Source organism: Hippopotamus amphibius, chromosome 4, assembly GCF_030028045.1.
Source record: "Hippopotamus amphibius kiboko isolate mHipAmp2 chromosome 4, mHipAmp2.hap2, whole genome shotgun sequence".
Lineage (NCBI taxonomy): Eukaryota > Metazoa > Chordata > Mammalia > Artiodactyla > Hippopotamidae > Hippopotamus > Hippopotamus amphibius.
In genome coordinates, this window is record NC_080189.1 from 127,990,296 (window position 1) to 128,004,167 (window position 13,872).

Consider the following 13,872-nt stretch of genomic DNA (forward strand, 5'->3'; position numbering starts at 1 on the left):
GGCCCGCGGGGGCGGGGGGGGGCTCACCTGAGGACAGGAGGCTGCCGCTGCTGCCGCTGATGATCTTGCCCTTGCTGCCCATGTTGGCCAGCTTGGACGTCTTCAGCGTCCCCGTCTCCGTCAGGTCGATGGCGATCTCACTCAGGCTGCGGGCGGCATGGATCTTCGACTAGAAAGACCACCGGGTGGGACAGGTTAGACGGGGGACGCGCGCCTTGCGGCCGGGACAAGCCGACGACAGCAGTCGCTCGCCCGCTTGTCCCGGCATCTGGCAAACGGCCTCAGGGCCCGAACTGCGGCATTTGTGTCGGTGTCCCCAGGGCCATCGCTCATCCCCTGAAGCTTCCCGGCGGGAGCAGACAGGGCTCCAGAGGTGACATTGCGAGGATTCCTCTAAGCTTGTGGTCCCACAGGCTGTGTGCACAGGGCTTACGAGTGTGGACTTCGGAGTCAGACAGACCTCGGTGGGGTCCTGACCTGGGGAGTGGCTTCACCTCACGGAGCAGCACTATTGCCAAGTATAAAACAGGGAAAATACCACCTATAGCTCAAGGTTTTGTTAGGGTCAAAGGAAGTAAGGCAAGGGAAGGGCTCCCCCTGCCCCCAGTCCCCTCCTCTCCTTTTTCCTCCCTTCCCATCCCCCCTCCTCCCCTTGGTCTCCTACATAGCTCTCAATAAACAGTAGCAATTGTACATGATTTTGTGCTTAAAGAAGGAAAAAAACCAATTTTCAGCTTTGTGAATGATTTAAGAGATGTCTGAAGCAAATTTATGAAGTTCCAATAAATTCTAAAGTGGTTTAAACTCTTCAATTATTCACCACGGAGCCAGGAAAACTTAGAGGGCTGGGAAGTGACCACACTGTCAGCCTGCAAGTGTGGTGCGTAAGGGCTTCTGAAACAAATGCTCCTTTGGATGCTTGGTTCCCACCAAGGGGCACCTGACACGGTGCTTTGCTTCTATTTTGCTACCTAAACGTATGAGCCAAGGTCTTCAGGTCATGGTTAAGACTCCACTCCATTTATTCCACAAATTCACTGGCCCACCAGCCCGAGGGCCAGGAGTAACAGCAGGTCAGAGCCATTAGGAAAGGACACTATGTTCACCATTATGTTCCTAAAAGTTACTGTTTGCAGCGAAACTTTCTGCTCTAGTTCTCACTCTAGGAGGTGGAGACAGGTTTGCCCGTCCCCCATGGGTGTTGGACATTTGTTTTTTTCCTTCTTCAAGAAATCAATTTGTGATAACGCTTCAGGCAGCAGCTTTCGCTGTACTTTTGGAAAACAACTACAAACGCTAGTATAGCCCGTACATGCGCTAATCTTTTTGCGGCCCCTGGCGATGTGGCGGGGTTGCACGGATGGCACCAGCGGAAGGTCCCAACTGAGGTTCTAACGTGTGTTCACACCCGGCTGGTGTGAGACCAGGACTCTCCCCCACACAGGAGAAGCCACGGAGGGTGGGCAGACCAGTGCCCGGCTCCCTCTTATTCACATCCTGTGCCCAGGTGCCCACAGCGGTCCAGCAGGGCCTGTCTGAACCCTGAGGCCTTGCCCTTCCTTTGGCCTCCTTGTTGATGCCAGCACTGGTGAAAGACAATGACTTCCGACTGCCAAGTAGTTTCCTCACGTGTACAAGATCAGTCTGCGGGGCAGAGGAAATGCTGAGACTTTCTGCTTGTTTTCTTCACCGGGTCCGACCCATCTTCCTCCTCACCCTCTTCTATCTCATTGGTCCTTCCTTGACCGATGTCTCCTCTCTGACCTCAACTTTTGTCCCTGTGTTCAGAACCAGCCTGCCTTCCTGGGGTGAGGGCTTCCTTGCTCATAAAATCATCTCAGCTGCCAGCCCCTTGCAGAGTTTTCTGGCTTGTTAGCAGAAAGCAGGGGGGCCTCTGTTCTTTCTTTTTTCCCCCATCTTTATTGGAGTATAACTGCTTTACAGTGTTGTGTCAGTTTCTGCTGCACAACAAAGTGAATCAGCTCTATGTATACGTATATCCCCACATCCCCTCCCTGTTGAGCCTCCCTCCCACCCTGCCCATCCCACCCCTCTTTGGCACAGTGTATCAATCGCATCTACCTGGCGGGGTTTTATCCTCAGAGCAGAACCCAGAAAACACAATCCATCACTTCCCTTCTTTCAACGCTATTCTTTTACCAAGGCCCACGCTTTACCAAGAGGAGCCCACGCGTGCAGTTATGCAAGAATAATTCATGAAGACACAGACCAGTTCAGCCTGCTGAAGGACCCAGGCTCTGAAGTCAGAAAGATCTGGACTGGAACCTTGGCTCCTCTCCCTGAATCAGTTTGACCTTGATTCTCAGCCTCTCTGATACCAAGATCATTGTTTGTAAAATGGAGTTCTTAAAACCCACACCATAGAGGTGTGATATCAGGACTAAATTACATATTAGACATCAAGGCTATTGGAACGGAATAGGATATAAATCAGAGCCCGGCAGTAATTTGCTAAATGAGGTTCAATGAATGACAACTGGATATTTCTGGGGATCTCATTAATCTCATGCAAGACCCATCCCTACTCCACCAGTCTCGGAGGCAGGAAACAATCTATGGAAAAGGGACAACAGATATGCTTCCCAAGGGAGACTACATTCTTAGAAGTTTTAGGAAGTTACCAGCTTCTTTCTAGAGTGGAAATATCACCATGACTGAATGGACCAGGTGGAGAGAGGACACCTAAGAGGACATGAATTGATAGGGAGATTCTCTCCTTGTAAAGTCAAGTCTTTGGGCCCATGCAAAAGAGCCTCCAAAGTTTTGGCTGTTTTGCTCTGAGGGTCTTGCCATACTAGGTACTACGATGGGCATTCTGTGAGCAAGGTTTCATTGGTTCTGGCCATACTTTCACTCAGCTTTTGATCTAGATGGAATGAAGATTAGCAGACTGGATCAGGGGAAAAAAAAGATCAAGAAGAAGGAAGATGTTTGGACTGGAGGCCAACTCAACAAGTCCTCAATCTGAATTCAGAGGAACAGTGATTAAACGATTGAAGCTTTCAAGTATTTTCCTCCAAACTCTACAAGACATTCCTTGGCTCTGGGGTACATACGTTGGCGGGATCCAGCTGACAACATTTCTGATCTTTGGGGTCAGCGGATGTAATTTACCAAATGTGACTGGTGTCAGCACAGCCTCTCATTCTGAATGAGCCACCAGCAGGCAACCAAAACGGCTTCATTTTTGCTCTTCTTTTTTTTTTTTTGGTGATGGGGGGTGGGCAGGTATGGGGGGGTGGGGGAGGGAGGGAGAGGGAGATACAAGGAGAGAGAGATTTTCTTAAGTGATTTATACCAGGACCCTGAAAGAAGAAAATAACCAAGCACCAGCGGAAGAACACTAGACTTCTTGGCTACCCACCCCTGCTGATTCCAACCACTGGACTGCACTTGTTTCTGGGGTTGATGAGTATCCTTCGGGAGCCCTGGGCTTTGCTGAAGCACTTCAGAGAAAGGAATGGTTGGCATGGCCTGATACAGTGGAGTGTGAAGCAATGGCCAGTATTCCAGCCAACACTGGCTGCTCAGAAATATTTGGAAACACTTCATCCCAGGCCTGCCAGCCATCACTCACCCTGACCCCTCCTGCCCCCTGGAGATCGGTCCTGTTGCCTGATGGATGTTTCAGAAATGAAAGGTGCTGTAACACGATTCCTAAAGTGAATTTTATCACCTATGGTTTAATTTGGGAAAACTTTTAAACTTTACTCAGATGTTGGCCAGGAAACAGTATGTTGGATTATTAACGATAATAATGAAAGACAGCATGCATCTTCTAAAGCAACTTCACCAACACGGTGTCACCGGACTAACCAGTGATTTCGGTCAGGAATCTCCCTTGCTGCTCTCTAACTGTGGGAGGCAAGTAGGAGTGAAGAAAGACGTGCCCAGGGTCACAGAACTGGAAGGCAGAGTCCTTGCACTTCCCCAGGGGGGACCTCGTTCCTCACCTGTCATCACAGGCTGCTTCCAGCAAGAAATGCGTGGGCTCCGGAGCACCTGTGAGCATTCAGAGCTTATTTGGGAAAAATTCTCCTGCTCCTGGGAGTACGTGCACTTCCTTCAGTCTCCCGGGGGTGGCTGAGCTGAAAGTTCCCTATTGCTTTGAGCAGTTGGTTTGGCCTCTTGAAAGACACTTCTTGCTAATAAGTCGTCTTTGATAGTTACTTTTTGAAGTTTACTTGTTGCATCAATGGGTTGACCTGCAAGCCTGCTGAATAAGGCTTCTCCAGCTGCAGGAAAGACCATCTTCGGGAAGGGGCTGTGAAGCCTTAAGGATGGGCCTCCTCCAAAGATCCTCTAATGGAAAAAAGCCAGCATAGGGAGGAAGAGTGCAAACAGCTAATATACCATCCTTAGGGTGACATATTTTTCTTTTCCCCATTCAAAATCAGTGTGTGGGGGGGCTGCCCGCAAGAGGAGTTGGCAGTGGGGTTCAGAAGGGTTGCCAAACTCTCTACCCCTCATCATGCATCGCCAAACAATATAGAGGATGGAATCACTCTTCTAAGGTTTGGACCTCCAACTCCTGCCACTGGAGGGCAAAACGCTGACACCCACCCACTGTCTCAATCTAAAGCATGAGTCAAAACACTTTGGCCCTGTTTCTTTTGATCTAACTGGGCCTCAAATTCCCGTGCCAATGCCCATCAATCAGCAGGAGAGCTGCAGAATACTCTCATTATTCCTGGCAACAAAAACATTCCACCCTGTACCCATTCACCCCCAAGAATGACCAAAATGGGGGTCAGGAAGAAGACGTAGGAGAGAAGAAAATATGTTACAAAGGAGAAGGTGACTCCTACATGGGAAAGGCTGTGATGTGAAACTTGAATTGTGATGTGAAACTTGAATTATGACTTGAGGGATTGTTTGCTTTCTTCCTGCCCTATTTTTTTTTTTACTATCTTTCTCTTACCTCCCACTCAACCCCAACTCTCTCCTTCCTAATCCTCTCCCGAAGCCAGGGAAAGAGCAACTCCATCCAGAAGGAAAATAAGGCAAAAGAGGAAGCTGCAAGGATCCAAAAGGGCACCAATCCAATAAATCTTGGGCCCAGTAAGCCCAGGGTCCTGCCACCTCCTCCCCTCTCTAGGACTCAGGGAACAGAACAAAACCTCCCACAGATGGTGGTACCGACTAGACCAGGAGCCAAGGTGATCTCCCTCGGTAGCTCTGCATTCCACTTTCCACCCCTCCCGAGCCAGCAGGATCCTGAGAAAGATGCAGAGCCCATCTTGATATAGCTCTTCACCTGAGGAGTAATGAATGGGAGTGGCTTGTGCAGGGAAGGCAAGGGAAGCTGGTAGCTGAGGCTGGAGGACGAAGGGGCAGAGTGTTGATATAAGCTGTGTGTGAACCAAGGAGAGGTCATTTTCCCACCCACCAGAAAGTGCACCCCCGCACCCCCCACCCGGTGTGTCTGAACTGGGGCTGGATCAAACCTCCCTTGGAGAATGACTGTTTACCATCGCCTGAGGCTCCAGGTCTACCTTAGGGAACCAGAGTTGTTGCCTTTTTTTTTTTTTAATGTTTCCAGTTTTGCATTGTTAAGAAATGGAGTTGGCAGTTGGAAAAGCCTGGAGGGATTTCACAGCAATTATCCTCTACAGTGAGGTGGTATCTATTAGTTGAGAATGGTTACTTTTTTTTTTTTTTCTCAAAGGGAAAACAATATGCCACTGTTTACACACCAAAAAGGACTTGACTGCTTGCTCCCAGGAGAGGCTCCTGAGGTTCTAAAGCATGGGTGGAATTCCTCAAAAGGGCCCTGCCTGGCTGCGGCAAATGGTTTGAGCCTCTCTTGACTGTGGTTGACCAAGTCTCCGGGAATGCGTCGCCCTCTTAAAGAGCTGATCTCATTCCTGTCTCCTATAGTCATAAAAGGCCAGTCTTACCTCTGCACATCTCAGAGCATGGGATACAGGGCTACCCCAGCCATCCAATTCCTAATCCCCAAACTATAAAATCCAGAAAAGGGCCCTCGTCTGCTCACAGCTCAGTGAAAGGTCTGGTCTCCCAGCCTCAGGAAAGGGACTTACCTTACTCTGCTTTCTGTCCAGATAGAACTGATGTTGGCTAATGGCCATAGCCCAGATGGACTTGATCAGTGCCGGACACGCGTACCACGTGTGCACCGCGATGCCACTGTGACCAAACGTCCTCCTTGTCACCGAAGCCCTGGGAGAGCAAGAATCAGAAGTGTCAGTCAAATAACTACCACTTTGTACCCTTTGACCAGCATCTCTCCCCATTGCCCCCACCCCCCATCCCTGGTAACTGCTGTTCTGCTCTCTGCTTCTGCTTACTTGACTCTTTTAGATTCCACCTGTAAGTGAGATCATGCAGTTCTTTTCTTTCCGTGTCTGCCTTATAATGTGCTCCAGGTCCATCCATGTTGTTGCAAACGTCAGAATCTCTCTCTTCTAAGGTTGAATGATATTCCATTGTGAATATACACCAAAATTTCTTTATCTGTTCATCCATCGGTGGACACTTAGGTTGTTTCCATACCTTGGCTATTGTGAATCATGCTAATCTTCTGATTTACTGGCTCCTTGGGGTTCAGAATTTGGCTAAGCCTCTGCCTTGTCTGGAATAAGACGGGTCATCCTAGGTCACAGGACAGTCTTTTCTGAGCTTCAGCTCCTGGCACCAGGCCAAGACAAACTTCAGAGGCAGGAAGAGCCTTTGACAATGTCCTTTATTAACCAGGCAACGCAGCCTACGGTGAAGGATGGGTAAATTCTCTTCTAATCGCCACAGCATCTAAGGCAATCAGGACTCCTTATGTTACTCTCACGCAATGTTCCTCTAAAGGGCTGTTTATCAATTTCAAATATGTTCAGAGGGCAGGGGGGTATAAAGAATCAGGAGAGGGGAGGCAGAAAGAAATGAGCTTGGCCAACCCCGCCCCGCTACCCACCTCCACATACACATTTGTGTAGGAGATGTGGAGGACATATGCATGGAGCAGAGAGAGGCAGTCAGACTTTAAACTGAAGGCAGGAAAGACTGGTCCCAACATAATTCATCACATTGATGAAATAAAGGGGAAAAAAGAGTTATATGATTGTGTTCTCAGTGAAGTATATTTTATAGGATGGGTACATGATTTTGCAAGTGAAATTTGAGAATGTGTTTCCATACGTGTGTGCATGTGTCTGCATTCGTGTGTGTGTGTGTATGTGTGTCTAGGGCAAGGTGACAGGACAGTGGGGTGAGGTTTGGGGTAACATGTGCACATCAGAAGAACAATGTGTGTTCAAGATCGAGTTATCTCATTTGAAGAACCTTGAGGCAATCAGGACTTGTGAATAATCACATTATTTTCATGGCAAGTCTTCCCTTGAAGAAAATTAGAAGCTGCTCCCATCACCTTGCCTTGGGTGATGGTACGGGTATAACACTAGGTGTTCTTCAGACCCACTCTTCCCTTTTGTTTTTTCCTGCACCGCACGTGGCATGCAGAACTTCCCCAACGAGGGATCAAACCCGCGACCCCTACAGTAGAAGGACGGAGTCTTAAGCAATGGACCATCAGGGAAATCCCAGACTCACTTTTTAAGGAGGAATTCAAATCTGGTGATCAGTTAACGCTACTGATTCTAAGCAGAGTATTATTCTTCCCTTTGGTTAAAACCAAAGTTAAGAGAAAATGCCAGCTCACAAAGAAACACACAATTAAAAATAATGCGAAAGGAGCCAGCAAGAGAGGGAGGAAGAAACCCCCATGGTCTCTGCGTATGTGAAAAGACACTATGATCTGAACACCCACTCTGGTGAATTAGAAAGGGAAAGTAACTTGAAATGTATTTCAAGGGGTGGGGGGTAGTGAGAGCAGTGCCAGGCTAGGTATATTTTTCAGGTAAGGCAGGGGAGGGGGAGGGAAGAGGCTGGCTGGTCTGGGAGTTCCCAGGAGCACCTACATCAGATGCTCCTGGAGTGTTTCTCCTCTTGATTATGAATTTCTCCCTTCTCTACATCATTCCCTTCAGGCTCTTCCCACTCCACTGACTCTTCTGTTTTGCCAAAACCTTAGAAACAGAATATTTGTGAAGCCCAGAGAACCAGAAACAACGCTGGGTATCGAGTTAGGACAGGTGTCCAGCAGAGCAAATCTCAAAGCATCTTCTGTGACTCGCTGTGTCCCAGGACATCTATCTTCAGGACCCGATGCTGCCCCGCACTTGCCATCCTGTAACTTCGGTCCTGACTCCCTTCCGGGTTTGAGGGAGGGGCTGACCCCGAACCATCCCAACACAGTTCAGTCGATTAGATGACTCTTCCGTGTTCAAATAAACAAGGCAACAGCAACAGGATGACACATTTAACTGGAGGAGCGCCAGGAGGCTGCAGAGGAGCGCTTCCTGCGGCGCCAGGCAGAAGACAGGGTTGGAGCTTTGGTTTGGCCACTAAGCGGGAGAAGCTAACCTGGAACAATCCCCTTTGCCTGCCCTGGTGCACATTTGGAAAAGGTGCCTTTAAAGCCATTGACAACCTAGGTTTCCACCCCTGACATCAAGGAAGCCAGGTCCCTGGCCTCTCCTTGCCTTCCCTCTCCTCTCCCTGTTGGTCTCTAGGCTGACAGAGGACTATTTTCCTCGAGGAGATGTGCTCACGTTCTGTGCTCAGACTGCCTCCGGCTCCTCTACTTTCTTCTCTCTTACGCCTACCTCACCTTACTGATATCTTTATCGCCCCGAGGGCCCACCTTGAGCTTTACATCCTCGGTTAAGATTTCTCCTTCTCAAGAAGTCTCTCCAGACCAGCCTAGCCACCTTCAGCACTTTCTGGGTTCAAATCCTGCCTCTACCCCTTACTTGCTTTTTGTAACTTTGAACAGGTTACTTTGTTTCTTCTATGCCTGTTTCCCAATTAGAAAAGGAATACAAGTACCTGTTTTCTGGGGTTATAGCGAGGACCAGATGAGATAACTGTCCGAGTGTTTAGAACAGTGAATGCGCATAGTAAACACTTAATAAACATCAAGTTCCTTCTTCTGTCTCCCCAACTGTGCTGGAAGTTCCTTCAGGGCTTCTTTCTATACCCCAGGACACGTAACAGTGCCTGGACATGGGAGCCACTCAACAAATGTGAGCTTGATCACTTTCATTTAACAGGCTAAAAGCCGACATAATAGTAACATGTGAGGTTTGGACTCTTTCCAATATACCTCGATCTTGGGAAAGGGAAGGGAATTTAGTATCACATCACGGATAGGACAACAGACCCAGACCGAACATGAATACATACACACATACACACACACACACGGATGCATCCAAAGTGCCCGTGCATTAGCAGAATTCCCCACAGCACAGGCTTGGAGAGTGTGTCTAGTCCTATGCTCAGCCTCTTAGACCATCCAATCTCCAGTCTTTATTTTGTCAATCATCTGCTTTCTGCATCTGACCCTTCGTGGCAAAATTCATTTTGGGACAGTATTTTCAGCATCTCTTGCCCCCCTGCCAGGCCTGAATCTGCAGAGACAGGGTCTCCGAATCGTGAGACCCCTTCATCCCAGGACCCTGAAAAACACCACACAGGTTGTTACCCTGCCAGCGCTCTCCGTCACCACCTGACTGCGAGACACAATCTCTAGGATGTTCTCCACTCACTCGCTGCATAGTAACCATGGTGGCAGCTCCCCCGCTACACGACAGTGCTGTTCCACGCAGATTACACAACCAGGCGAGCCGCACATCAGTCCTCCTGGGTTATCACTGGCTGCAGGAACAGAGACCACCCCACAAGCCTCGCCCTCTGATGGGGCAAAATCTTATTCTCACGCTGAGAACTTTCTGGGAGGCACCCCGGCATGTTTGAGTGCCCAGAAGCCATGTGTGTGGGGAGCTGGTGCCAACAGCTCCTCTTTCCTGAGCCGGGGCTGGGGTGTCAGCACCTAACGTCCACACTTACTCCTCCACAGAGCCTGATCTCACTGTCTTCCCAGGGCTACCTTCTCGTTCTACGTCTGCTTTTAGACCTACTGAAAGCGATTTATCCTTAAGCATTAGGTCTGTTTTTTGGGAATTTTGCTGCCGCTTCTGGGCTGCCTATAACTCTAGGACTAGCAGACAAAGAGAGGAAAAGCCACAGTACATGCTGCCCCGAGAACCTTCCACGCAGTACTTGCTGCCTTCCAAAACGGGACCCTATTGTTTGGCATCTGATAGGGAGCATTGATTTTGAGAGTGCTCCCTGGGATACAAAGTGAGGTGGAGAGAAAAAGACTTGTATTTCTTTGACATCCACCCACCCTAAAATTACAGCTCACAGAATGACACAAGCACAACTCCTTCAGCTGTAGGTTCCTTCTGCGGCTGACTGTTCAACCTGAAACATTCTCAGCAGCTCTGACAAGCCATTCTTCAGACTCTTCTCTTCCCCAGCAAAAACTTCCTAAAAGGACTCAGACCACTGCTCGCTTTAATTTGGTGATTGTTCCGAAGTGCCACAAATCTTTCCTAAAACGCCCCGGCTTGTAAAGACAACGTCCACACATACAAGCAAGAACACGTGTAGCTAGATGAGATGACCGTGGACTTGCTAATTTCTTACACACACACACACACACACACACACACACGCTCCCACAAGCCCACTGCATTTCTCAACACATAGAACAAAACAAAGCTGTACTGTCTTACTTGAACTCTATTCTCCGGACCAACCACCCTCTTCCCCCTCAAATTAACACGAACAGTGACAGCACAAAAATAGCAATGTAAGCAACATGCCGGTGAGGCCACGCACTCCCAGAAGAAGAGCACTTGTCTAGCTTACCTGCGTGGGTCATGAACTTCCACAGAAAACTTCTTCTCTCTGAAATACAGGTTTTCCAACTGTCTCCATTGGAATATCTGGACAGAAAACAATGCAGTTGAAGTTCAAGAGCGGGCGGCTCACGGCTGTAGTCCTCCCTCTGCGGCTGAACTCACAGCTGGCAGTTTCCTTATCAAAGCTGAAACCATACAGTTGTTTGCACCTCCTGTGCCTCTTGCTTCTCTCTCTCTCTCTCTCTCTCTCTCACACACACACACATACACACACACACACACACACACACGCACACACCGCTCTCCAGTTCAAAACCCCAGCAACATGGGTGTGGATTTTCCTGCAGGCTTCTCAACAGGAACAAAACAAGTTCTTTTCAAGTGGTTCCCCGGCTCTGCTTGGCCTTTGTTGAATTCTCCAAGACAGTTCCCAGCTCTGCAGACTTTTCCCTCCAAGGAGAGGGGGAGGTGGGGGGAGAGGAGGGCGGGCTGGAGGAGGGAGGGAGCAGGGCGCTCTCCGGAGGGGGCAGTAGCCATCTGCCTGCAGTGCTGAACCAGCTTCCTCCCTCCAGTGCCGAACTGGGAAGGCGGTCACATGCCCAGCCTCCCCTCTGGACTCCACTTCCTGCCCATGAATGTGGAAGAGCCCCACTCGCCCTGGTGATCTGGGGAGGCTGGGGAAGCTTCCCCGAGAAGGGCCGGGTGGTGGTGGTGGGGGGGTGCTGCTAGGCCTATTTGGGGGCAGGCAACTCGAGATAATAGGAGCCTGTCAAGCCCAGCTTCTTTCTGCAGCACAAAGAAAATCAGGAGTCCTGGAGCCAGCAGGACGCTTCAGACAGGGGCTTGCTGCCTTCGGGGAGGCGGGGAGTGAAATGAAGGGAGTTCTGAACAGTGGGAACTAAACAAAGTTCCTGGCACTGCCCGGCGGGCCCCTCAGGCCCTGGTGGACATTCCTCCTTGGACGAGTGAGCCTGTGAACTAAGATGTCTGGGCGTGATGAGGGCTGCAGCATTGCTCTGGAAGGGGGGTTCTTTCATTGGATGAAAAAGAGAGTTACTTAAACTCTCTGGGAAATGTTAAAAGAGGTTCAAGTTATGCCCTTAACATTCATATGTATACTTGATGCATACTGAAGCCCTTTCTATACACTGAGAACTGGAGTTTACTGAGCCCAAAGAAGGGTCACACAGACTTTTATTCTGGGAGAGGCTGATTCCTTCCATGGTCCTCCCTTTCTTTGCCCACTGAGTTAAGACAAATGCTTTTCTAGGGTCTCATCCTAGACCCAGAATTCTCTCATCTGGGGCCCCTGATCCTCTCTGATCTACTCACATTTTCTCCTTAAAGATGACAATTTCTGTGTCCCATCAACCCTGCCCTGCCAGGCCCAAGACAGTGGCCTGGCCAAAGGACTCCACCCCTTTGTCAAACTGGGTTGGAATAAAAACTGCTTCTAGAATGGCTGCATTCTTCTCACAACCTGCTCTGCAGAATTTTACAATTACTTTGTCTGCCTAATAGGGAGGAGGACATGGATTTTCTCTGATTCCAGAGCTACCTCTTTTGTCCACATCTCAGAGTACATTTTGCTCTGAAATCCAAGGAAAATTACTTCTTTTTCTCCTTTCGGGTCAGTTCCAAGGAAAGCAAGTCCTACATGAGCTCAGATAGCCTTGTGTCAGATCACAGATGAAATGCCACCCGTGTAGTCAATTACTGAAGTCCCAGGTCTAAGTCTTACGCTCTTATCTGATGCTCTGCTCTGCTAAATCCCTCTATAAAATGTGCAAAGTTCCTCTCTGACCCCCCCACTGTTAAGTATTTACAGAGGTTCCACCTGAACTTAGCTACAGACACAAAAGCAACCAGAACTAACAGCTCCCTGACACTGACCTCATAACCTGGAGGTAGTACACAGAACAACATGGCCAGACACACGCTCTGAACTCCGACCACATCGGTTTGAATCCTGACTCCCCTACACCCAAACTGTGTGACCTTAGGCAAGTGACTGCATTTCCTTTAGCCTTAGTCTTCCCATCTGTAAAATGGCACTAACGCTCCTCTAAGATAGAGGCAACAGATTCTCAGCACGGTACTGGTACAAGGTAAATGCTCAATGAACTTGGATCTCAGTGCAGTTCCTAGTTGTTCTTCTCCCAAATACTGGCAAATAAAGATTAACTCCAGAACAACCAAAATAACTGCTTTTTGTTTGTTTAACTTAAGTCCTGTCATTGGGGTTTAAGAAAATAAACGTTGATCATTTGTGTCCCCGAAATGAAGCGTACAGATTTAGTACCCTGCCCCCCACTTTCCTCCCAAGAGAGGGATGGCTAATCCCTGACGGGGACCCGCAGCCCGTGTGCGGCACGCACCTGGCCAAGTAAGGTGGAGCCCTGGAGAGGACCCGCTTCACGGGTGTGTGACCTGTTGGGCCCCACGCCTGGTTTAACGTTTTACTGTCTCCATCTTGAAATTCTCAATAAGATTGATCAACGGGCCCTGCAAATTACGTTGCTGGTCCTGCCTGGTGCTCATGCTAAGGGCGCTGTCCTGAGCTGGGCAGCACTTGGGGGAAGGTGTATCTGACGGACAGAGCTCCACGGGGCCTTCCCTTTGTGGGTGTGCTTGCAAGCACCTCCCTTAGGGCCTTGAGTCGGAAGGCCCCTCCCACCTGGTGAAAAATCCCAAAGCTCAACACTCAGGGGATGGGTTCCCTGGCAACTCCTCCCTCCCTGACTTTTTACAAAACAGAAGGCAGGCCAGGCCTCCGCTGGAAGTGCTCCCTGGCGCTGCTGGTGTGGAGAGCCTTGTGTCTGCCAAGGACCAAAACAAAACCATCTGGGCTCTGCTGTGGCCCTTCCATCCGCCGCCTCAGCCCAGACTCCTGCTCTCGGCACTGAACCCTGGTGGCCTGGCTCCCAGCATCTCCCCGGGAGGATGTACTGTCTGTAGACATTTCTAACAGGGGGTAAGGCAGTGGCTTTGCCTCACGTTTGTGCTAGGCAGGGATTTTTTTTTTTGCAAATGAAATACTGGGAAGTGAGGGAGGGAAGGAGGGCAG

At 49.5% G+C, this 13,872-nt stretch overlaps 1 protein-coding gene across 6 annotated transcripts in view; it reads right to left on the reverse strand.

Annotated features, from left to right (window-relative positions):
* The window catches only part of FRMD4A (FERM domain containing 4A), a 450,104-nt gene that overhangs the window by 48,042 nt on the left and 388,190 nt on the right, over positions 1-13,872 (reverse strand). For all 6 annotated transcript variants that reach the window (XM_057731241.1, XM_057731240.1, XM_057731239.1 and 3 more), the window contains exons 12-14: positions 10,813-10,889; positions 6,066-6,204; positions 28-169 (exon numbers count right to left, since the gene is read on the reverse strand). In XM_057731241.1, coding sequence (XP_057587224.1) covers positions 28-169; positions 6,066-6,204; positions 10,813-10,889 — 358 coding nt within the window. The remainder of the gene's footprint in view (positions 1-27; positions 170-6,065; positions 6,205-10,812; positions 10,890-13,872) is intronic.